Genomic DNA, 23133 nt, shown 5'->3' on the forward strand with positions numbered 1-23133 from the left:
GCCACCACACCTCAAGTGTGTGGGCTGAGTGCAGCAAGAGAGGGCTGTGCGGGGTGTCAGGGCACCCCTTAACCCAGCTGCTGGCTGTGGTGGGGAGGCACCAGCCCCGTCTCTGCAGCCAAAGCCACACGGTCATCAATGGCGTGGAGCCAAGTGCCAGGGCGATGCAGCAGCCTCGTGCTCCTGCTCCAAGGAGGGCAGCAAAGGGCTGGCATCTTGCCTGACTCAGGGATTCACTGAGGGATGCCAGAGCACAAGGTGAGTTTGGGGGCTCTCACCTCAAACCAGCCCCAGCATCTTTAGACCATGGGCAGGACTGAGACCACAGACTTGCCCTCGGTGTTGAGACAGCTCCTGGTGCAGACCCACGGTGTTCACCTGGCAGGGTCCAGCACAGCCACGTGGGATTTGTGTGGGGGGTGTGAGTCACAGCCCCTGCAGTGGGGCTGGGCTTCCCAAGGGCCTCCCAAGGAGCTCCAGTACGCCGTGGGACTGGAAAAGCCACTTCCCCTGCCAAGCCTGGGCAGGACGGGCAGCCACAGGCCCATCCCAAGCCCTGCAGAGCTGCAGGCAGACTTGAATCGGGGTGTTTGGCTGAGGATCTTATCCCACAAGCCGATGCACCACGTTTCCATTGGCAGTGGGATGTGTCCCAGCTCTGCCTGGCAAGTGTGCACCCGACTTCTTGTACTTTTTGGCCGGAGTTTGCGTTGCCCCAACTTACACGAGGAGAGAGGCAGGCACCTGGGTCCCACGGAGGATCCCAGCCTGCAGGCAAACCTCAGGGAGCTCCCAGGCCAGGGACAGCAGCTGTGGCACAGAGCGAGCTGGAGGGGACAAGTGACCAAGGAAGAAATGATGGGCTGGAGCCACAGCAACCCTGACTGGTTTTGGCAACTGATGGTACCTCAGCCCTGTGGGACTCAGGTTTAAAGCCCCACCGGCCCTGCAAACACCCCCTCGGCCGTCCCACAGCCCAAAGCCGCTCCTGGCCTGGCAGTGCCCCCAGCTCTTTCTGCTAGAGACGTGGCAGAGCTGCCTGTGCACAGCCCGAGCTGCCCTGCCCGTCAGCAAGGAGAAAGGACTGATCCTGACTGCACGGCCCCAGGGCAGCAGGTTTAAGTCCCCTCAGACACCCGCACTGGGGTGTTTCCCTAGCAAGGGAAACGGAGCAACAGCAGCACGTGGCTCTGGGATTATCCTAAAGGATTCCCTTGAGTTAAACGGAGGAATATGGAAGGTTTTGCTGGGAATCTGCTGGCTGGAGGGAGCTCTCCTCTGATGCAGCACTGCACACTGCTGACTTTACCTCACCTAGAGGGGGAGGCTCCTTTGAGCCTGAAGCTTGGCACAGTACTCAAAGCCTGGAGAGAGGAAGAGACCTGTGTGTGATGGGCGGCACAGGAATCCGAGACCCCCAAAGCCCCGATGCACAGGTCAGGGGCTGCCCAGACAGCACCAACCCACGCGAGCAGGGCGAGCCCTCGCCGGGGAGGTCAGCCCCGAGCCGCACGGACAGGCGGCACAGACCTTCCACCGCCAGAGCAGGGCTGGCGGCAAGCGGCCGGAGCCGTGCGGGCGGCGCGGGAGCTCCGGCGGCTCCGAGCCCCGCTGCAGCGCCCGCGCCGCCGGCTTTCGACCCCGGCACGTTGCAGTCGCTTGTGCCGGGGCGTCGGGCGCGGAGCAGCGGCAGCACGGCCCCGCGGAGCAGCGGCAGCACGGCCCCGCCGGACGCCCCTCGCCGCGCCGCTGAGGCCGGAGGGGCCGCGGCCGCTTCCCGAGCGCGGTCCCGGCAGCCCCGCGAGACGGAGCTGACGGGCATCTATCCCCACCAATCGGAGCTCGCCTCGGCCCGCCGGGCCCCGCCCCTCCGCGGATCCGCTCATCCCATTGGTGGCGGGGGGTGAATTTTAAATCCTGCCGCCCCTCCCCGCGGCGGCCGCGTCCTTTCCCGCGCGCCGATTGGCCGCCGCTCGGCCCCGCCCCGCGCTCCGATTGGTCGGCGCCTGGCCATTGGCTGCCCGGCCGCTGCCGAGCTGCTACTTTCAAAAGCGCCGGGGCCGGCGGCGCGTGGGGGCAGGTGAGCGGCGGCACCGACGGGGCGGCACCAACCGGCCCCAGCCGCGCCGACCCGACCCGAGCCTCGGCGGACCGGCCCCACCGACCGGCCCCACCGACCGGCCCCAGCCGTGCCGTGCCGAGCCCCACCGACCGGCCCCAGCCGAGCCGAGCCTCGGCGTACCGGCAGCCCGCCGCGCTCAGGGAACGGCTCGGGCCGTCGCCCTCGGCGTGTCCTTAGGGGGGCACGGCAGGCGGCCCCGCTGCAGCGAGCCTCGCTGTGCTCTCAGCTCGCCCGTACAGTCCGAGGGACACCATGCCGCTGCCGCGTAACGCCAAGATGCTGAGCACCAAGCAGCCCCGGGCGGGTAAGGTGGGCCCTGCTGCGGAGAATGCCGACGCTGAGAAGGTGAGGGATTATGCTGGGCGAGGGGCCGTGGGGGGTGATGCTGTGGGGCAGCTGGTCCCCCACCTTCTAACAGCCTCCGTTGCAGGAGGAGAGCTCTCAGGCCAAGAGGTCTCCATCCTCCCCTCAGGGGGGGCCCAAGAAGAGGTCGGCATTTGGGGACATCACCAATGTGAGTGTTTCTGTGGGGGATGGGGGCTTTGGTGCCTCGGAGCCCTGCCGTGGGAATGGGGCTGGGTATTCCCACCAGCACATGGAGCGGGGGGTACTTTATTCCCCTTCAGAAGGAGGAGAGGTCTCCCTGAAGGGGCACATCTTACTTCCCTCTGTGGACCCCTCCTTCTGACCCAAACAGGCTCACAAGAACCAGGTGGTGGTGGGGAAGAAGGAAGCTGTGAAAGTGGCACCACACAGGGCACAGAGGGCCCATGGGGTGGCCAAGAACAACGAGATCAACCTGAAAAAGTAAGTACTCTCCCCTGGAGTGGAGTGTCCAGGCAGGACAGGAGGGTGATGGGGAGAAGCTGGAACACAAACAGTCCCCCTTAAACACAAGGGAGAACTAGTTCCCTGTTGAGGTGAGGGAGCCCTGGCCCAGGCTGCCCAGGGAGGAGGTGGAAGCTCCTGCTCTGGAAGTTTCCAAACCTGCCTGGACACTTTCCTGTGCCCCCTGAGCGAGGCTTTAGCAGGGGGTTGAGCTGGAGCAGCTCTGCAGGACCCTTCCACTGTGCTGTGAGATGGGGACAGGAACTGGGGCAGGGATGATGCTGCAGGGCCCACATCCCCAAACTTGTCCCATAGGCTGAACCAAACAGTGGTAGGAGCTTCCTTTGGGTGCTGCAGACCATGAGCCAGATGGAGAGGACAGATGGCAGATACACAGCCTGAGGTTGCACCAGGGCAGGTTGAGATTGGCTGTTAACAAAGATGCCTTCACCAAAAGGGTTGCCAAAGACTTGGAACAGGGTGCCCAGGGACATGGTTGAGTCATGGTCCCTGGAGATATTTAAAAGATGTGTACATGTTGCACTTAAGGGCATGTTTTGGTGGTGAACATGGCAGTGTTGAGTTTATAGTTGGACTCAATGGCCCTAAACATCTCTTCCAACTTAAATGATTCTGAATCTCTATGTGGGTGATTTAAGGGTGATTTAAGGGTGATTTGCCTCCTTCCTCAAGCAGCAAAGGGCTCTGGAGAACCCCTTTCACACAGCAGATGTGACCTTCTCAGCAATGCTTTACACTCTCCTTCTGTCCAGGTCAATGAAGAAAACTACCCTGAAAGAAGCTCCTGCAGAGCCCAAGGAGGCTCCTGTGCCAGAGCAGCCAGTGCCTGCACAGGTAAGGGAGGCTGCTGGGGAGAGGGCAGAGCCCCTGGCTACAGCCTCATCCCAGCCTCCTCCTCATGCTGCTGGGTAGAGGGCAGAGCCCCTGGCTACAGCCTCATCCCAGCCTCCTCCTCACGCTGCTGGGGAGAGGGCAGAGCCCCTGACTGCAGCCTCACCCCAGCCTCCTCCTCACGCTGCTGGGGAGAGGGGAGAGCCCCTGGCTACAGCCTCATCCCAGCCTCCTCCTCACGCTGCTGGCTGCTGCTGCTGGGGATGTCAAGGCACCAAGCAGTGCTTGGGGCTTCCTTGTTGATACCTGGGCCAGAGTGATGGGAAGCTGAGAAGGGAAGTAAATCATCTCCCACTTGCTTCCTTCAAAAGATCTCATGTGAGACTGGAGTGGGGGCTGCAGCATGCTGATATCTGCTGAGGGGGCAGATAAAGAAGCGGTGCAGAGGGGCAGCAGCTTTGTCCTGAAGGTGTGACCAGCAACCACATTGCTCAGAGCCTGCCCTTCATCCCACCAGGTACCAGCAGTGGAGGACATAGACAAGGAGCAGCTGGGTGACCCCTATGCCAATGCAGAGTATGCCAAGGAGATCTTCGAGTACATGAGGGATAGAGAGGTGGGTGATGCCTGTCCAGGGCCAACCCCGCTGTGGGCAGGGCTGAGCGTGTGGGCAGAGGCTCTGAGCACCTAGGGGGGATCTGCACGGGGCAGGAGGGGGCTCATTTGGGGAGGGTAGTGTCAGGAGAGTCCCTGACAGCTGGTACTTTGTCAGGAGAAATTCCAGCTGCCTGAGTACATGGAGAAGCAGCCAGACATCAGCAGGGACATGCGTGCCATCCTGGTGGACTGGATGGTGGAGGTGCAGGTATGTGGGCAATGGCCTCCTGCAGAGCAGCCCCCTCCCTGGGCTGGGGAGGAGCCTGCATCCCTCCCTCTGAGCCTGGCCCCACGGGTACCTCTGGCCCCTGGGAAGGATCCAGCTCCTGCCTGACACCTGCTCCTGCCCTCCTCCCTGATCCTTGCAGGAGAACTTTGAGCTGAACCATGAGACATTGTACCTGGCTGTGAAGCTGGTGGATCACTACCTGGCTGAGGTGGTGAGCATGAGGGACAAGCTGCAACTCATTGGCTCCACTGCCATCCTCATTGCCTCCAAATTTGAGGTGAGCCCTTGTGTGCTGCCACAGGGTACCGGGGCAAAGGGGGAAGGGGGTGTACCTCTGTGCTCCCCAGGGGCTATTGGAGAAAACCAGGTCCCTGTGGTGCCAGACCACTACCCTGAAAGCTGCTGGGGTGACATTTGTCCTTGTCACTCCTTCCTTATCCCCAGGGCTGCGAATGCAGTCCCACTGCGCTCCATCCTGTCTCCTGGGGTCAGTGGAAACTTGGCTCCCCTCTGCCCTGCAGAGACACCCAAGTTCACCTCATGCAAGCAAGACTTGGAGTTTGAGCCAAGGGCTGGGGCAGTATAGAAAACACACAAGCCCCAGTGGATGTGGCAACAGCCCTTTGAGGGTCTGGAAGGGGATGATCCCCTGAGCGTTGCCAGGATGAGCCCCTGCTGGGGTGCTGAGCAGTTGTGCCCTGGCAGGAGCGATGCCCACCGTGCGTGGAGGACTTCCTCTACATCTGTGATGATGCCTACAAACGGGAAGAGCTCATTGCCATGGAGATCAGCATCCTCAGCACCCTCAAGTTCGACATCAACATCCCCATCCCGTATCGGTTCCTGCGGCGCTTTGCCAAGGTGGGTGCAGGACGGGGGCAGGCTGCTGGCACAGGGCAGGCTGCTGGCACAGGGCCTCCAGGCACCCTGTGCCTTGGCTCTCTGGTGATGTGCAGCCCTGGGGCCCCAGGCTCACTGCTGGCAGCAAGAAGGGTTTGGGCAGGACCCTCCAACAAGATGCTTGATGTGTGGCAGGCTGGGAGCATGGAATGGGTGTGGATGTGCTGTGCCCCAGGGGCAGCACTCTAAGTGCCCAGAGGGCTGTCAGGGGGAGCAGTGGTGCTCAGGGGCTGAGCCTTCCTCTGCTTGCCCCTCTGCAGTGTGCCCGTGCCAGCATGGAGACGCTGACGCTGGCGCGGTTCCTCTGCGAGATGACCCTGCAGGAGTACGACTATGCCAGGGAGAGCCCTTCCAAGCTGGCTGCCAGCTGCCTGCTGCTGGCACTCACCATGAAGAACCTCGGGGGCTGGGTAAGCGCCTGCCCAGCCTGCCTGACCCCACTGAAGCATGGTGTGGCTAAAGAAGTGGCTGGACCAAGGGGCTGTCTGATCTGGGAGGGGCTGCAGGGGATGTGGGGGGGGTGAGATGACTGCTGCAGTGTCACTGAGAGGACCCAGCTCAGCTGCCCTGTCCCCCTGCAGACCCCCACCCTGGAGTACTACAGTGGGTACAGCTCCCAGGACCTGCATCCCCTGGTGAAGAGGCTGAATTTCTTGCTCACATACCAGCCCCACGACAAGCTCAAGGCCGTGCGCACCAAGTACTCCCACAGGTGAGCAGCACAGAGCTCCTGCCTCCCCTCCCCAGAGCCTGGCACCACCAGCACCCCCCTTGGCTGCTGCAGGGAGCTGGGGCCCAGCTTGCATGGGTGTCAGGGCTGGGGCTGAACTCTAAGCCACCGTGGTTCATTCCAGGGTCTTCTTTGAGGTTGCCAAAGTCACTCCCATGGACATGCTCAAGCTGGAGGAGCTACTGAAGCGTTGTTAACCCTGTTCCCTGTACATAGCCTGTAAATAGCTCGGTGCTCTCTGCCAAGGGGAGCACCATGTACATAAATCATAGCAATTTTAACTGAAGGGGGGGGTGGAAAAAAAAAGAGTAATGTGGAACTGTCAATAAAATGTTGTGTTTGTGTCAGGTGCTGGTGCTGGCAGCTGGGCTGGGGCTGGTACTGGAGATCTCACTGAGCCCCTGAACTGTTGTTCTCCTCACTGTGAGGATGAGGCAGCGTGCTTTGCATGTTCTGGAGCAGGAAGGGTTGAGAGGAGGAAGCTGAGGGGTTGAAGGCTGCAAGGGGCCAGGTTCCCTACCCCTTCCCTGCACCCCTTGCCCTCCCCTTCAGTAAGGACAAGACACAAACAGCAGCAATGAGCATTTTTTCTCCAAATATTTACACAGCTTAAATACCCACATGGGGAAGAAGGCTCTTTGCTTTGGGCCCAGCTTGGGCACACAGATGGCAGCCTTAGGTCCTGTCCTGACCCTGCTGCGGCCAGAGCGAGGGTCCCACGGCATTACCTGCAGGGCCAGGCCTCTGCTTTAGTGTTTCCAGCCCCAGGGGCTTGGGGGAGAAGCAGCAGCTCCAGGGACAACCAGGGGACAAACAGACAAAGCAAGGCAAGCAGGGGGTTCCACACAGATGGGGCAGGCTGGGCCCTGGCAGCCCTGTGCCTAGGCAGGACAGGCTCCTGTCCTGTGTGCCAGCCTAGGGAGGGCTGCTGAGCTCCTTAATGGCCTGGAGGATTCTCTTCATGTGGCCCACTTTGGTGATGCCCAGGTCCTGCAGGAAGGAGAGAGGGGAGCTGCCGTGCTCAGGGGCCCCCTGCTCTGGCTGGCAGGGAAGCTGCAAAGCCCAGCAGCAGGAGCTGTCCCTGCCTGGCACCCCCTGCCCTGTGTGCCCAGCCCCATGCCTGCATGCAGCAGTGGGCATGGTGCTGTTGATGCTGCTTTGGAGCAGGTGCACAGAGCCTTGCAAGCTGGAGGCTCAGGGCCAACCCCCTCCCCTGCTTCCCTCTCACATTCAAGCGAAGCTGGGGCACAAACTGAGCCCAGGCAGGGTCAGCACCTGCCTTCCCCCTCCCCAGGAGAGCTGGGGAGAGGAGGGATAGAGAGGACCCCCTGCTCCCCAGGGCTGGGCTCCTGTCAGGTTGTACCTTCAGGTCTCTCCTCTCCAGCAGGATCAACTCAGAGCCCTGGATGTCATGCCGGACAAAAATGTCTCTGTACTCCCCTAAACCGAGCGCTTCCAGCCAAGCTGCCACCTCCTCCGAGCCCCACTTGTCTGCTAACAGGGAGGAAAACCACAGAGGTGGACTGGGCCCCCTCACACAGGCAGCCAGCCATGGCAGGGCAAGCACCCAGCATCCACCCCAGCTCTGGCAGCGACCGAGGCCACAGCAGGCTGGGGCTGGGGAAGAGGTTTCTCCTCTCAGCTTCCAGCCCACCCAAGGCAAGACCCCCAGCCCTGGGCCAGGCATGGAGCTCTACTCTCGCCCCTTGCAGCAGTGGTGGAGTTGGGGGCTCCCTATGCCCAGGAGGAGGAAAAATCAGGCTGTAAGGGGCTGTGTGTGACAAAGATGACATCCCCAGAACCCTGCCCTATCTCCCTCCTCCAGGGTCCCTCCAAAGTGTGCCCAGGGCAGGAGGCTGAGGGCTGGCTCAGCCTGAGGGCCCATCCCTCCCTGGCACACTGCCCTTCCTTACCTGGGAGCGTGCTGTTGGTCTTCTGCTTTTGCACCTTGTCCTTCCTGGGCTTGGGGATGTTGAGGCGAAGCTTGAAGCTGCCCTTGTTGGTGCTGCTGGTGCTTTCCTGGGAGAAGCCAGGCTGAGCAGGGGGATACAGCCCTCACAGACTCACCCAGTGGGTCATATCCCCCCCCCACAGCCCTGCTCCATGTGCACCCACCTCCTCAGCAGAGTGGGCGATGGGCCCCAGCCAATGGATTTCCAGCAGCCTCTGTAGCTCCTGGCCCAGCACGTTCAGGGGGCCATGCAGGGCCTCCTCCTCCTGGGGTGAATCCAACTGTGGGGGAGAGAGACCGTCCCCAGCCCTGACCCCAGCCCCAGGGGTGCCAGCCGAGGGCAGGGGTCCCTCTGTGAGGGGGCTCTGGGTGCTCTCCAGCCTCCCACTCACCGCCTTCCCTTCCAGGAACGCCCTGGTCTCGGTGTACAGCTCCTTGATGCTCAGCACCACCTCCACAGCTGCGTTCCTGCTGAGAAACTGGGGGGGCACGGAGGGGTGGGTGACCCCTTGCAGTGGCAGGGCCCCGGGGTGCTCGGGTGAAGGTTGCCTTGCATCCCCCAGCACTAGCTCACCTCGGAGGTGCCCGCAGCTTTGTTGGAGAGGGCTTCACTCAGTGCCAGCGAGCTGGCATTGACGGCGTGTGCCAGCTCCTGCTCCACAGCCTTGTGAGCTTTGGCTGCCTCGTGGATCCTGCAGGCGAGAGGAGCTGGAAGCTGCCCAGGGCTGGAGGAGCAGCCTGGGACCAGCACACACCCCTGGAACTCCGGGTGGGCACCCGAGGCTCTGCCCTGCGCCCTCCCCACCGCACCCCACGCCCTGACCTGGCGATGAGGGTCTCGGCCACGCGGGAGCCCTGCTGCAGGAGGCTGCTCTCCTCCTCCGTCAGGTACTCCATGGACTGCTGCGAGCTGAGCCGCGGCCGGGTGGCTGCTCGGTAGCTCTCCCCCTTCTGCTTGTCCTCCCAGGACTTGAGGGTGCTTTCAAATGCCTGCAAGGGATGGAGACGTCACAGCCCGCCCTGCCCCAGCGCTCCCTGCCCCGCAGGCTCTGCGACCCCCGTCCCCAGCTCACCCGGTCCCTCGTCAGCATCTGGGCTCGGTTCTTGTGCTGGATTTTGATGATGCCGGGGGGCTGGATCCAGGCTTCTCCATCCACCTGCACGGGGACCCCCTCGTCCCCCCGGATGGTGATCTTCACCAGGCGGCACTGCGGGGCAGACAGGCCACACTCGGCATCGTGGCTGGCTCAGCACCACGGCGTTCAGCTGCGGTGCCACGGCTGGAAAGCCTCCCGGGGCCGTGCCAGGGCCAGTGCCACAGCCACAAGCTCAGCTCAGCCTCACAGCCCTGGGCTCTGCCGGTGCCTCAGACGCTGCCCAGGCCCGTGCAGGGCCCGTGGCCCTACCTGTGCGATGCGGTGGTGCTGCAGGTTGATGACCCGTGACACGGCCATCTGGATGCTGCCAAACACAGCCACCACCTCCAGCTTCTTATCATCAAAGGATGGAGCCCCGAAGTTCTGCAGAGGACCAGTACAAGTGACACTCCCCCAGACTGGGCCCATCTGGGGACTCAGCTTTTTCCCCCCAGGTGGGGACACCCCAGACCCCTGCACAGGGCTTCCCCAGGGCCGTGGGAAGGATGTCACGGCTCCCTCTCCACCCCCCAGCACTCCCACTCACATTGTCTTCCTTGGTGCCTCCCCAGAAGTTGATGCCCCCGGCGTAGCTGGGGATGTTGAGGACGGCAATGCCCTGCAGGCTGGGCAGTGAGATGGGCACCCCGTCGCACTGCAAGAGAGGGCTGAGCCTGGGGGGCCACCGTGCCCCCACCGCGCCCCCTCCCCAGCCCTGCGCTCCCCGCTCTGTACCTCCAGCTGCACCCGCTGCTCCAGGTTCTTGTAGGTGCGCTGCAGGAGCTCCTTGGTGCCCAGCACCCCGTACCACATCATGTTCTTGGTGCGGCTGCTGCAGGGCAAAGCGGGACGGGTGAGAGGGGCTGCGGGGTCCCTGGGGCACAGGATGGGTGAGAGGGGCTGCGGGGTCCCTGGGGCACAGGATGGGTGAGAGGGGCTGTGGGATCTCCAGGGCAGGGGATGGGTGAGAGGGGCTGTGGGATCTCCAGGGCAGGGGATGTGTGAGAGGGGCTGTGGGCTCTGTAGGGCAGTGGATGGGTGAGAGGGGCTGTGGGCTCTGTAGGGCAGTGGATGGGTGAGAGGGGCTGTGGGCTCCCCGAGGCACACGATGGGTGAGAGGGGCTGTGGGATCTCCAGGGCATGGGATGGGTGAGAGGGGCTGCAGGCTCCCTGGTGCAGGGGATGGGTGAGAGGGGCTGGAGGCTTCCTGGGGCACAGGATGGGTGAGAGGGGCTGGGGGCTCTCAAGGGCATGGGATGGGTGAGAGGGGCTGTAGGCTCTCCAAGGGCAGGAGATGAGTGAGAGGGGCTGCGGGCTCCCTGGTGCAGGGGATGGGTGAGAGGAGCTGTGGGCTCCCTGGGGCACAGGATAGGTGAGAGGGACTGTGGGCTCTCCAGGGCATGGGATAAGGAGAGGGGCTGTGGGCTCTCTGGGCACAGGATGGGTGAGAGGGACTGTGGGCTCTCCAGGGCATGGGATAAGGAGAGGGGCTGTGGGCTCTCTGGGCACAGGATGGGTGAGAGGGACTGTGGGCTCTCCAGGGCATGGGATGGGTGAGAGGGGCTGCGGGCCCAAGACCCCTGACCCTGCAGTGACCAGAGCAGGGGCTGACAGCTGCCTCCCAGCAGATGCAGGAGGCAGCGCGTGGCGCCCAGCCGTGTGCCTGCCCACACTAGCACTGCCATTCTCCCCTGTGCAGGCACATGGTGCAAAATCCCACTAAGCCCTCCTGTGCCCGTTCACACACCCGTTGGGCATCAGCAGCCAGAGCCTCACAACCTCTCCCTCCCCCTTCCTAGGGGTGTTTGCCATCTGCTGCTTGCCCAGGGATGCTCACTCCAACAAACACCGGGTGCAGGTGGAAAACCTGCTGCAAGAAGGGGTGCCCAGCCAGGCCTGGCAGCCCCACACCTCCCAGCACCCTGAAGGTCCCTCCTAGTGTGGGCATTGGAGCCGGGGCTGGGGGCTGGGGGCAGGGGGAGGTCAATATTGGTGTTTTGCCAGGGGAGTTTCAGCCAACCTGCACTTCTTGGGGTGCTCATCCCGTTTGTTGTTGAACTCCAGGGAGATCTTGGCGTCGAGGCCGATGCCAAAGTAGTTGTTCATGACGCATTTCTCTGAGAAGTGGCTGAAAGCAGCAGACAGGGTGGGCAGGTTTGGAGGCAGCTACACATGGGCAACTGCTGGGCTGGCACCAGGGGACGAGGTATGAAAGCAGCCCAGAGCTGAGGTGTCAGCTCCCAGAAGGGCTGGCTCTGGGAAGTCTGACCCAAGCCATCAGGGATGGCTGCAGACCCCTTGCTCCACACAATGGGACACCCACGGCCCACCCAGGAGGGGCCTGCACTGGGCAAGGAGAGGGTCTCGGGCTCCCAGCATGAGCATGGGGCTGGCCAGGAGGCTGATAGCAAGAGATCCTGCACCAGGCACAGGCAGACTCCCCCAGTGCAGGCACCACCAGGCCAGGGACGGCTGGGCACCGGGGATGCCACATCGGCGGGCAGAGGATGCCCCAGTGACCACCTCCAGAAGGCAGCGAGGTCCCAGAACTGCTCCTGCTCTGTGATGGGCAACAAGAGCAAACCAGGGTCCCTGGGGTGGGCAGGAGCCCAGACTCACAGGGCACTGGGATCTTCGGGGAACTGCAGGCTGCTGAAGGTGTCTGGCCGGTCCAGGATGATGGAGGAAGACGTGGAGGTCACTGTCTCCAGCCGAGAGCCTGGGCACGGGGAGAGGAGAACAGGCTGAACTGTCTCTTACCCTGAGCCCATCCCACACCTCACACCAATGCACCCCCATCAACAGCCACGTGCTCCACTGGCATCTTACTGAGTCTCTCCTCTTTGTCCAGCTCCTCCGAGCTGTCCCTCTTGCTGGGACCTCCAGTGCCCCGGTAGGCTTGGGTCTGCTTGTTCTGCTCGTCCACAGCTGGATGCAGAGAAGGGCATGGCAGCGAGTCTGGGCAGCCCCATGGCCCCTTCCTGGCTCAGCCCTGTGGGCTAGTTCCAGGCAGGGCCCGGAGTGGCACCTCTGGACCACGCAGAGGACCTCGCTCAGCCATCTCCCAGCACAGAGAAAGGCTGATTACAGCCCTTGGATTGCACGGCACTGGTGCCACCCCAGGGATCAGACAGGGAAACCAAGGCACAGGTCCAGCACCAACCTGCAGCGGCTCTGCAGCCCGTGCCAGGCTGCTGCAGGGCCACGGCAGCCCCCCAGCACCCCCTCACCTTTCTCTGCCTGCTCAATGATTTGCCTCAGAGCTTTCTTCAGGCTGTTTGCCCGCAGCATGAGCTGCTCCTTGGACTTGAAGATGCGAGGCACGGGGCTGGGGTTGAAGCTGCCACCTTTCTCCTGGTCCTTGGTGTCGGCAGGGGCAGCCTGTGCCATCCCCTCGGGGACCACGATGGCCTGAGCCTCCTCGTTGAGCTCCCGCACCAGGGAGTCCAGCTTCTCGTTCAGCATGGCGCACTGCGGGCCGTGCACCACGCTCAGCCCCCGCTGCAGCCCCTGGGTGCTGTGCTGGGTGCCCCACGGGCCAGGGCACCCCATCTTTGCCAAGGCACCCCATGCTCGACCGGGCACCCCGAATGCCTGGGTACCCCACACTTCTCTGGGTGTGCAGAGGGAGGGAACCCCGAGCCTGCCTGGACGTGCTGCACACCTGAGCACCCCACGCACACAGCACCCTGATGTATGCACAGCAAGGGCACTGCAGCAGACCCCACCAGCCCCTCTGCCACATGGGGGCTGTGCCACCCAGCGTGCCCTCCAGCTCCCCTGCAACTCACCTTCCGTGCCATCAGCTCGGCCTCCTGCTTGTTCTCTGTTGCCCTCTTGTAAGCCCGTCCAACTTCAGCCACAAAGTCGTTGACGGTGCCGCAGAGGAACCTGCCAAAGCAAGCAGCGGGCAGCTGGAGAGGGGCACGGGGTGGCCAGCTGGGCACAGACACCGGGCATGAGCTGCCGGCACAACGCTCCCCTGCACCGGAGAGGCAACGCCAGGGTTCTGTGCCAGGCACCGGCAGCCCCAAGCACATGCCCACAGATGGCGGGTGGGCTCCCGGAGCCCCCTCACCAGTCCCCTCCTTACTTGGCAGAGGAGATCACCACTGAGTGCTTGTCCGACTCCAGGATCTTGGCCAGGTGGAAGGCAACGGAGTCAGCGTAGTGCGAGATCTGGGCCTGGAGGGTACGAGCAAGACAAGGGCAGCTGGAGCTGGCACCCTGCCAGGTGCCCCATTCCAGGAAGGGGCCCTGGACCAGCTATGAACAGCCCCCCCAGCCCACTCCCCCAGTCCTGAGGAAAGCCGTGCCCATGAGCCCAGGCTGAGGGGGTGCTGGGCAGGGGGTGCTGGTGCAGGTAGGAAATTGAGGCAAGAGGTTGAGGGGAGAGCGCCTGTGACAGTCCAGCTCCACCTCACACCCACTGAACGCCGCTCCCAAGTGCACGTGCCAGGCTGAGCCCTGCCAGACTCATTTCATCTCACGCAGCCAGCCGCCAGCCCCGCTGCCCAGGGACCCCCGGCATCGCCCCTCCCTGTGCAATCCCACCCTGGCATGGGTGAGCCTCCGCAATCAGCTCATGGGGCGAATGAGAACTCTCCCCCATGGCAAGCCCTCGATCCCCAGCGGTGCCACACCTGGATGTTGGAGTCCCCATTCTCCTCCTCCTCCTTCAGGGCCGGGGGAGACTGCTTGGGTGCCTCGTAGGTCATCACGCTCCACCTGCCGAGCAGAGAGCCGCTGCCTGCAGCCCGGCACAGGGACACGGCCCAGCACAGGCTGCGGGGAGAGCTGCAGAGGCTCCTGCCCCACGCCACGCTCACCGGTCCAGCATCTTGGTGGTGGCCCTTTCCAGCTTCTCCAGGATCTGCAGCAGCTGAGCGTCGTCATCACACAGGCTGCCCCAGCCCAGCACCCGCGCCAGGTCGTTGCCGGTCCCCAGAGGCAGGACACCCAGCTGGCACTGTGTGAGAGGGATGGGGTATGGGGGGCACACGACTCAGAGCAGCCCCTGAGGCCCCTGTGACACAGCATCACTGCCCAGGGCATGCGGGGGCTGGGGCTGAGGCAGGGGCAGAGGCAGGGGCAGGGCTGGGACAGGGGCAGGGGCTGAGGCAGGGGCTGGGACAAGGGCAGGGGCAGGGGCTGGGGCTGGAGCAGGGGATGGGGCAGGGGCTGGGACAGGGGCTGGGGCAGGGGCAGGGGCTGAGGCAGGGGCTGGGACAAGAGCAGGGGCAGGGGATGGGGCAGGGGCTGGGGCCAGGGCAGGGGCTGCGCCGGGGTCTGCCCACACCGCAGGGCCGGGCTCTCCCCTCACTTGCTTGTGGAGGCCGAGGGCATCGATCTCGGAGAGCACCCAGCCCACGCTGCCGTCGCCGCCGCACACCAGGATCCGGAACGTGGAGAACTTCTGGAACAGGCGCAGCCTGCGCGTGGGGACAGGAGAGAGCGGGGCCGGGGCTGTGGCGGCACCGAGCGCGGCCTGCCGTGCCAGCCGCGCCGCCCGTGCCAGCGCTCACCCCAGGTGCGGGCCCCCGTTCATGAGGTCGAACACTTGGGCCGGGTTGAGAAACTGCTTGAACTTGCGCAGGAACTTGACGCCCTGGTTGTCGCCGCTCTTGGAGTTGACGAAGGCCAGGAGAGGGCTGGAGCAGGTCGAGGGGCAGGTGGCCTTCCAGAAACCTGTGCAAGCCCGGGCGTGTGAGCCTCCCCCCGCTCCGAGGACACCCATGCAGGGCAGAGCCCGCCTGGTCTCCCCAGACCTCGGGCAGGGTGGCTGCAGATGACGCAGAAGCCTCAGGAGGCTTGGCAGCCAGACCCATGCTTTTAGGAGAATGAGACGGGGAATGAAATGTGCCTGAGGCTGAGGAGGATCGATAGCTGGCCTGCAGCCCGCACCCTGCCTCAGGCACAGCGTGGCCACTCCGGACTTCAGGCCACGGGCCGGTGCCCGCTGGCTCCTTCCCCTGGCACAGCCAGAGATGCTGCAGCAGGGAAAGCACCAGCCCCCGCTGCCGCTGGCACCAGCTCACCCAGAGCCCCGCAGCACGCGGCCGGGAGCGCTGGAGCCTCCACGGGCCCTGGGAGCAGCATCCCTGAGCCTGCTGCCGCCCAGCCCGGGTCGGCAAAGCCAGAGGCGGGCTGCTGGGTCAGCAGGGAAAAGCTGCCGCGGGAAAGCCGCTACCAGGGCAGCGACGGCACCGCAGAAGCAGCGCCGAGCAGCCGCGGCTCTGAAGCCGCAGGACTGTTACCCTGACAGCATCCCAATGAGCAACGAGCAGCAGCTGAGCCACCAGCTGGGCCGAGCGCTGAAAATCGTTAAGGAGCAGGGAAAGCAACATCCAAAGAATGGATTTGGCTTGGCAGAGGCCAGATGGGTCCCTCTGGAGATGGGGAGGGGGACAGCGAGGGGATTCCCCTGACTGCACCTTGCTTCTCCCCACAGGCACCCCGACAGGGGAAGCTGTGCTCTGCACCACCAACAAAACCAGCTGAGCTTCAGGCGCTGAGAAAGAACCCGAGCAAGGGCCGTATCCTGCCCTGGGAGGTGCTGGAGTTCAACAACGGGGGCACTTGACAGCCAGCACAGAGCCACTGAGCAGGGCCACGGTGAGAAGCAGCCTGGCAAGAGCAACCGAAGGCAGGCAGAGGGAAGCAGTGCCAGCCCAGAGCATGGCACCTGGGCACAGCACAACGCAATGAGCAACCTTCTACCGAGGCTGTGCCAGCAATGCATGTGCAACCCCGAGCCCACTGAGCGGGCTGTTGCCGGTGCCCCACGGGAAAGCGGGCACAGTGCCGCACGTCTGAGCCTGCAGAGGAGCTCAAAGAGCCCAGAGCCCTGCCCAAACAGCCTGTTCCCCCTGCCACGAGCCCACTCCGGTCCCCTCCACCACTCACCATCCGAATCGATGCTGTTCAAGGCGGTTGGTGGGATGATGGACACTTTGTACTGGCCCAGGGGGCATCTCTTCCCAAAGAGCTCCTTGCAGGCGCTGTGAACCTGGGCACACGGGCACACACGTGCGTAAGCAAAGCTAGAGGATGCAGCACCGAAGCCCCCCAGCCTCAGGGGTGCAGCCAGCGGGGCCAGTGCCGTGCTGGAGGGCACAGGGATGGGCACGTGCTTACGATGGCCTTGCACCAGAGGCAGCGCCAGTCCTGCAGCCTCCGCACGCTGCCGCAGGTGCGATCGCAGACGGCGCAGCGCGCGCTCACGGGCAGGTTCCCCTCCAGCCACTGATGGGGCATGGCCACCTGCGGGCAGGGGTCACCCATGGCACCCAGCCCCGCTGCCCCCCTGCCAGAGGGACAGGGGCATGGGCCACCCCCTTCCTCAGGCGCCACGGGAGAGGTGGGCAGGGGACAAAGCCCTGCAGCAGGGCAAGGCAGTGCCGGCTTCCCTCCCGTGCCCTCTCGGCCCCTGGCAGGACTGTCTGCCACAAACACAAGTTGGGGAGCTTTATTTGCTCTGCATCCTGGTGCCAGGTGGTGGCAGAAAAGGAGTCCCCAGACCATGTCCCTGCAGAGCCGAGCCCAGAGGCCACACAATGCAGGGGACAGCTAGGTGCCAGGGTTCTCCCAGCTCCTGATCTGGGCACAGCAAAGCCAGCTCTGCTGGCAGCTCTGTCTTGCCAGGGCCCCCGATGGGCACTCCCCTGCTTACCCCATCCTCATCCTCGATGATTTCAGTGCCAATGGATGCCAGGGTCGTCCACTTGCAGTTGTTGGTGGCTCTGACAGCGCAGCGCTTGTGTGCCTTGAACTTGCAGACTGCAGAGCGGGGAGCAGGTGAGGGACCATCGCCGTGGGGTGCACAGCCCTGGTCCCCAAGGCCTCCACCCTGCACACCTCCTGCTGCAGGACAGGCTCCCCCACCCCTGCCCCAGCCCCAGCCCGGCCCCAGGCAGCACCCCAGCACTGACCTTCACAGGACAGGCCGTGGGAGGTGACCCCCGGGAGCGCTTCGCGGCACACGTTGCAGAAGGTGGGGCGGGCGTGGGAGCAGGCGTACCAGTTGTGCATGCCCGAGAAGTGCTCCATGTTGAACTGTGTGGCCTGCTGGGGGGGCACAGCCCTGCCCTGTCAGTCCCTTGGGACCCCCAGGTGGCACTGCCCTCCCTCCCAGCCCATCTGAGACCCCCTCGTGGCACTCTGAGCTCCTGGCCTCCCCGCAGGGCTGCGTCAAGATCCAGCAGCCAAAGGCACCTCCCACCTCCCGAGGGGTACCCACTGGCAGACAAGAACCCGTGCAGCCCCTTCCACCCACATCACCTCGTGAATCTCCCACTTCTGGACAGATTTCAGGGCACTGATCCAGTCCTCCATCTCCTTCCTGTTCTCTGCACACAGGATGAGCTTCCGGAACGGTGTGATCACCTGCAACAGCCACCATGCCCGTGTCCCCTCACACGGGGACACCCCGCAGCCAGACAGCCCCCAGGAGAGCAGCCCCCAGCAAACCCTGGCATGCTGGCACTGGTGCCACCTCCAGCAAGCACAAGGCCATGCTTCAGGGTGCCCCACGGGGATGGAGGGTCTGTAGAGCCTCCTCAGCAGGTGCTGAGGTGGAGGGGCACAGCAGGGACCCCCCAGACCTCTCTCACCGTGAAACTGTTGTTGATGTTCTTGGTGCTGGTCTCGGCCACGCTGGCATCTGACAGGTCCACCTCATCAAAGATCAGGGACTGTGGGGGAGAAACCAGAGTCCCAGCCCAGCGGGCAGGAGTTTCAGGCTCCTCTCTGGGCTGGCAGGCTCAAGCTGCCCAGCTGAGCAGGCTGCAAGTGGCTCCCTGACACCCCTACCTTGGCATCCTTGGCATAATAGAGTGTCCTGCCCCGCAGCTTGAAGTATCGCCTCTTCCACCTCTGGAAGGAGCTCGTCTGCTTCAGCAACAGCCCCTCCTTCACGCTCTTCTGCAGAGACCACAGGGTCATGAGCTCCTGCAGTCCCCAGAACCCCCCAAAGCCACCACCCCCTCCAGTGACACCAGTCCCCATGTCCCCAGGAGCTACACTGTGCCCGTGGCGCAGATGGCACACTCTGGTGCCCACACTGTGCTGGATGCAGCAGAGTAAATGATGCCCATGGCCTGCCATCCCCCTGGCATCAGGCCCTTGACATGATCCACAGAGGCTGCTGGGCTGGCAATGCTGGCAGAGGGATGTCACTCCCTCCCCATCCCCAGAGCACAGCCCAGCAAAGCCTCAACCTGCTGCAGCTCCCTGTGAGCAAGGGCAGAGCTGGGGCCAGGAGAGCTCCTCAGAGGAGACACAGGTGCCCCAGAGACGCCAGGAAGCCACTATCCCAGCCAGGTCCAGCCCTGCTCAGCCCCTGGAGGGATGACCCTGGGCTGAGAGCAGCCAGCAGCGGGCAGAGCATCCCCTCACAGTGCAGCACATCCCTGCAGCCTGGCCCCTCGTCCTCTGGCTTCCCCAGTCCACAGCACCTGCCAATATTTACCCTCCTCACAGTGCTGTTTACAAGGCTCAATTAATTAATGTCTGCAGCACGGCCTCGAGCCCGTGCTGGGTGGCAGAGATGCTCTGGCACTGCCTCATCTCTGATTGTATCTCCTTTAAGCGCCACCGGCAGCCCCATTCAGCTGCTGCTCTGCAATTAGCTGCAAGAGCGGCTCTGTCAGATCCCGGCGCTCCACAACACGCCACGTTTCATGCTGAATTACAGCTGGGCACCGAGGGCATCGTGAGACAACTGCAGCCCTGGGGCTCCACGTGCCGGTGCCCAGCTCACTCATTCGAGAGGCAGCACCCAGGCAGTGCTCAGCCAGCACCCAGGCAGTGCTCAGGCAGTGCTCAGGCAGCACCCAGGCAGTTCTCAGGCAGCACCCAGGCAGTGCTCAGGCAGTGCTCATGCAGCACCCAGGCAGTGCTCAGGCAGCACCCAGGCAGTGCTCAGACAGTGCTCAGACAGTGCTCATGCAGCACCCAGGCCATGCTCAGGCAGTGCTCATGCAGCACCCAGGCAGTGCTCAGGCAGTGCTCAGGTAGTGCCCAGGCAGTTCTCAGGCAGTGCTCAGGCAGCACCCAGGCAGTGCTCAGGTAGTGCCCAGGCAGTTCTCAGGCAGCACCCAGGCAGTGCTCAGGTAGTGCCCAGGCAGTTCTCAGGCAGTGCTCAGGCAGCACCCAGGCAGTGCTCAGGTAGTGCCCAGGCAGTTCTCAGGCAGCACCCAGGCAGTGCTCAGGCAGTGCTCAGGCAGTGCTCAGGCAGCACCCAGGCAGTGCCCAGGCAGTTCTCAGGCAGTGCTCAGATAGTGCTCATGCAGCACCCAGGCAGTGCTCAGGCAGTGCTCAGATAGTGCTCATGCAGCACCCAGGCAGTGCTCAGGCAGTGCTCAGGCAGTGCTCAGGCAGCACCCAGGCAGTGCTCAGGCAGCACCCAGGCAGTGCCCAGGCAGTTCTCAGGCAGTGCTCAGGCAGCACCCAGGCAGTGCTCAGGCAGTGCTCAGGCAGTGCTCAGGCAGCACCCAGGCAGTGCTCAGGCAGTCCTCAGGTAGTGCCCAGGCAGTTCTCAGGCAGTGCTCAGGCAGCACCCAGGCAGTGCTCAGGTAGTGCCCAGGCAGTTCTCAGGCAGCACCCAGGCAGTGCTCAGGCAGTGCTCAGGCAGTGCTCAGGCAGCACCCAGGCAGTGCTCAGGCAGCGCCCAGGCAGTGCCCAGGCAGTTCTCAGGCAGCACCCAGGCAGTGCTCAGGCAGTGCTCAGGCAGTGCTCAGGCAGCACCCAGGCAGTGCTCAGGCAGTGCTCAGGCAGTGCTCAGGCAGCACCCAGGCAGTGCTCAGGCAGTGCTCAGGCAGTGCTCAGGCAGCACCCAGGCAGTGCTCAGGCAGTGCTCAGGCAGTGCTCAGGCAGTGCTCAGGCAGCACCCAGGCAGTGCTCAGGCAGTGCTCAGGCAGTGCTCAGGCAGCACCCAGGCAGTGCTCAGGCAGTCCTCAGGTAGTGCCCAGGCAGTTCTCAGGCAGCACCCAGGCAGTGCTCAGGCAGTGCTCAGACAGTGCTCAGACAGTGCTCATGCAGCACCCAGGCAGTGCTCAGGCAGCACCCAGGCAGTGCTCAGGCAGTGCTCAGGCAGTGCTCAGGCAGCACCCAGGCAGTGCTCAGGCAGTCCTCAGGTAGTGCCCAGGCAGTTCTCAGGCAGCACCCAGGCAGTGCTCAGGCAGTGCTCAGACAGTGCTCAGACAGTGCTCATGCAGCACCCAGGCAGTGCTCAGGCAGCGCCCAGGCAGTGCTCAGGCAGTGCTCAGGCAGTGCTCAGGTAGTGCCCAGGCAGTTCTCAGGCAGCACCCAGGCAGTGCTCAGGCAGTGCTCAGGCAGTGCCCAGGCAGTGCTCAGGCAGTGCCCAGGCAGTGCTCAGGCCTGCAAACACACCAGCCCCTGGCCTCAGCATCAGCCAAGCACCCCATAGCTCCCGACGAGACAGATGGAGCATTGGGAGCAGCAGGAACCAGCCAAAACCCCACCTGGGGTGCTCCCTGAACCTCAACTCCCCCAAATGCCTGACCCCTCCCCAAGCCCCCCAGGGCATGCACAGGGATAACTGGGTGAGTTCCTGTGTGCCCTACTCTAGGTGGTGCTGCTCTGGCAGGGGGGTTGCACTGGATGAGCATGTCCCTTCCAACCCTTAAGATTCTGTGACCCTGGTGCTCTCCCAGCTTCCAGCCCCAGGTTCAGAGAAGGAAGTCTGAAGCCATTATTGCTCCCTATCAATGTGTTTGCCCTGCTGGGACTGGTGCAGGGCCTGGCTGCAGCTGGTCCCTATACTGCCTGTGTCAGTGTGGATTCAAGCAGCCCTGGTGTCTCCAGTGCCAGCACCAAGAGACCCACCACGTCCCCTCCTTAGCCTCTCTGAGCAGAGCAGATGGTGAGCCCAGAGCTGCCCTGAGCCTGGGCTGCAGAACAGCCAGCAAAGGGTACACAGCCCTTCAGGAGGGTCCAGCTGCAACCCCCAGCTGCACACACAAACTGTGCACCCCTGCAGTCACTGTCCCAGAGCAGGAGGGCACTGGGTAGGGTCCTGACAGGGCCAGGTGGGATCCAGCAACACACACCACTTCCACACCAGTGTGCATGCAGCAGACACTGGCACTGGCTCTGGGTTTGCTGCAAACGTTGCTTTTGCTGAGGACAGGCAGCATGGGGTGGCAAGCAGCAGTGTAGGGGAGCCTGTAACAGTGAGGAGCAGGGGAATGAGATGACAAGGAAGAGGCAGGTCCATGACAGTGGCTCAGGACAGCAGGGGCTGGAGCCAGCACTGCAGTGGGGCACGAGTGCTCACTTTTGCGTGGCTCCAGGGCCATGAGGGTGGCAGCACATGGCCAGGAAGGCTGCCCAGGGGAATGGCACATCCTTCTGCGAGGGGGCTGGAGCTGGCTGCCGAGCCCCAGCCCCTCCACCCACCCCAGCCACAGCTTTTCTGGCTGGTGAGCCCCATCAGCGCTGCAGGGAGCCACAGCAAAGCCAAGGCTGGCTCTGTCCCAGCAGCAGCGGCAGCGACGCGGCACGACGATGCCCAGAGCCATGTGCAACCTGCCTGGCTACAAGCCCAAGGCTGGCTCCTGCCTGTGCAAGGGTTCTCCCATCTCAGGACCCCCTTCCTGCTCTCTCCAGCCCAGGGGCCTCAGCACAACCACTGGCACCTCCAGCTCAGCCACAGCTGGTGGAGGCCAGGTACTGCTGGGGCCTCGGAGGGGACCCAGCTACAAATGCCCCTGATGAGCCCTTACAGAAGGCTGGTGCCCAGGTGCCATCATGCCATGGGGTGGCTGTGTGCAAAGGGCCACCAAGCACTGCCTGAAAGAGCTCACCTCCCTGCAGGACTGCACCCCAGAAGGGCTTCTTCCAGGACAGGGTGCACCTCAGAATATTGGCCCTTCCCTCGGCCCCAAGGCAGGGCAACGGGATGCTGCTTTGAATCCCCACCCCACTCTCCCTGCTCTGCCACCACCACCCCCAGAAAGAGCCCTTAGTGCAGCCAGCTTTGGCCACCTCCAGCTGAGGCAGGAGGGTTTTCCTGCTGGGCTCAGCTTGGACAGCAAAGGAGCCACTGGCAGAGCCTGGAAGGCTGTTACTCAGGAACGCTGGCACACATGGCTGGTGGGCACTGCCCTGGCTGCCCACCCAGCCTGCAGCCCCACACCCCTGGCATCTGCTTGGCCCCATGGGAACACAATGCCTTGCTCCAGGGAGCAGGAGAGGGGCCAATCCCCCGCCAATGCACTGACCTGCATTGCATCAGCATGGTCCCAAGCAGCCGCCCTCCGAATGCAGCAGCCCCCCGGGCACGTGCCAGGGTCCATCTGGGGCAGGGCTCATCCCCTGAGGGTGCCAGGAAAGCAGGGCAGAGCTGGCAGCCCTGCAAACAGTGGGGCCCACCAGCATCTGCTGGGCACCCTGTGGGCTGGAGTTGGTTGGAAACCTTATCAGGCTCCACGACGTGACTGAACTCTTCCGGGACGTGGCTGGTGCCTGGGGGGTGCCCCGGGCTCAGCTCCCTGAGGATGCAGCCAAACCCCCCTTCCCAGTGCTGGGGGGATCCTGGAAAGCAGGTTCCAGCACTAGTCCTGACATGCCACCACGTAGTGCCACGAGGCCATTGTAGGGGGCAGAGAGGAGGAACAAGGGAAGGAGCCCCCAGAAGGGCTTTCCCCCCCCACACCTCACCCTCCAGTGGTCACAGCCTTCAGCTGCTATTCAGAAACGAGCTTG

General features: G+C 63.7%; 2 protein-coding genes across 3 annotated transcripts; one reads left to right on the plus strand and one right to left on the minus strand.

Annotated features, from left to right (window-relative positions):
* The first annotated feature begins 2109 nt into the window (after window positions 1-2109).
* On the plus strand, window positions 2110-6604 carry CCNB3 (cyclin B3). The gene is made up of 11 exons (XM_062006402.1): window positions 2110-2467; window positions 2553-2636; window positions 2820-2929; window positions 3724-3805; window positions 4320-4418; window positions 4575-4667; window positions 4828-4965; window positions 5394-5549; window positions 5849-5998; window positions 6170-6300; window positions 6443-6604. The coding sequence occupies exons 1-11, from the start codon at window positions 2375-2377 to the stop codon at window positions 6513-6515; spliced, it is 1209 nt and encodes a 402-aa protein (XP_061862386.1). The 5' UTR covers window positions 2110-2374; the 3' UTR covers window positions 6516-6604.
* Window positions 6605-6917: 313 nt separating this feature from the next.
* Window positions 6918-22803, minus strand: LOC133626557 (diacylglycerol kinase delta-like). Of its 2 annotated transcripts, none has more exons than XM_062006401.1 (29): window positions 22650-22803; window positions 18217-18327; window positions 18018-18098; window positions 17686-17790; window positions 17337-17469; window positions 17078-17184; window positions 16543-16668; window positions 16312-16414; window positions 14931-15093; window positions 14729-14837; window positions 14235-14374; window positions 14049-14133; window positions 13499-13590; window positions 13197-13296; window positions 12636-12876; window positions 12235-12333; window positions 12025-12124; window positions 11426-11533; window positions 10141-10237; window positions 9953-10060; window positions 9676-9789; window positions 9343-9477; window positions 9093-9259; window positions 8844-8961; window positions 8662-8748; window positions 8434-8550; window positions 8232-8352; window positions 7682-7809; window positions 6918-7308 (listed from the first exon to the last, which is right to left on the minus strand). In XM_062006401.1, exons 1-29 carry the CDS (start codon window positions 22722-22724, stop codon window positions 7234-7236), a joined length of 3345 nt encoding a protein of 1114 aa, XP_061862385.1. In that variant the 5' UTR covers window positions 22725-22803; the 3' UTR covers window positions 6918-7233. The 2 variants fall into 2 exon arrangements, with proteins under 2 accessions (XP_061862385.1, XP_061862384.1); XM_062006400.1 differs by having other exon boundaries at window positions 7682-7812.
* Between the last annotated feature and the right edge of the window lie 330 nt (window positions 22804-23133).

Source organism: Colius striatus, chromosome 13 (genome assembly GCF_028858725.1).
Source record: "Colius striatus isolate bColStr4 chromosome 13, bColStr4.1.hap1, whole genome shotgun sequence".
Lineage (NCBI taxonomy): Eukaryota > Metazoa > Chordata > Aves > Coliiformes > Coliidae > Colius > Colius striatus.

What these genes read in the sequence shown, in the direction of transcription:
- CCNB3 (XM_062006402.1), top strand. Translation starts at nt 2,375, where the DNA reads ATGCCGCTGCCGCGTAACGCCAAGATGCTGAGCACCAAGCAGCCCCGG. An exon ending in ACTGGATGGTGGAGGTGCAG is followed by an intron (nt 4,668 to 4,827) that starts GTATGTGGGCAA and finishes TGATCCTTGCAG; the next exon opens with GAGAACTTTGAGCTGAACCA. An exon ending in TCCTGCGGCGCTTTGCCAAG is followed by an intron (nt 5,550 to 5,848) that starts GTGGGTGCAGGA and finishes GCCCCTCTGCAG; the next exon opens with TGTGCCCGTGCCAGCATGGA.
- LOC133626557 (XM_062006400.1), bottom strand. Translation starts at nt 22,724, where the DNA reads ATGGACCCTGGCACGTGCCCGGGGGGCTGCTGCATTCGGAGGGCGGCT. An exon ending in AGAAGTGGGAGATTCACGAG is followed by an intron (nt 17,470 to 17,685) that starts GTGATGTGGGTG and finishes CCCCCCCAGCAG; the next exon opens with GCCACACAGTTCAACATGGA. An exon ending in GGACAAAGAGGAGAGACTCA is followed by an intron (nt 12,125 to 12,234) that starts GTAAGATGCCAG and finishes CCCCGTGCCCAG; the next exon opens with GCTCTCGGCTGGAGACAGTG.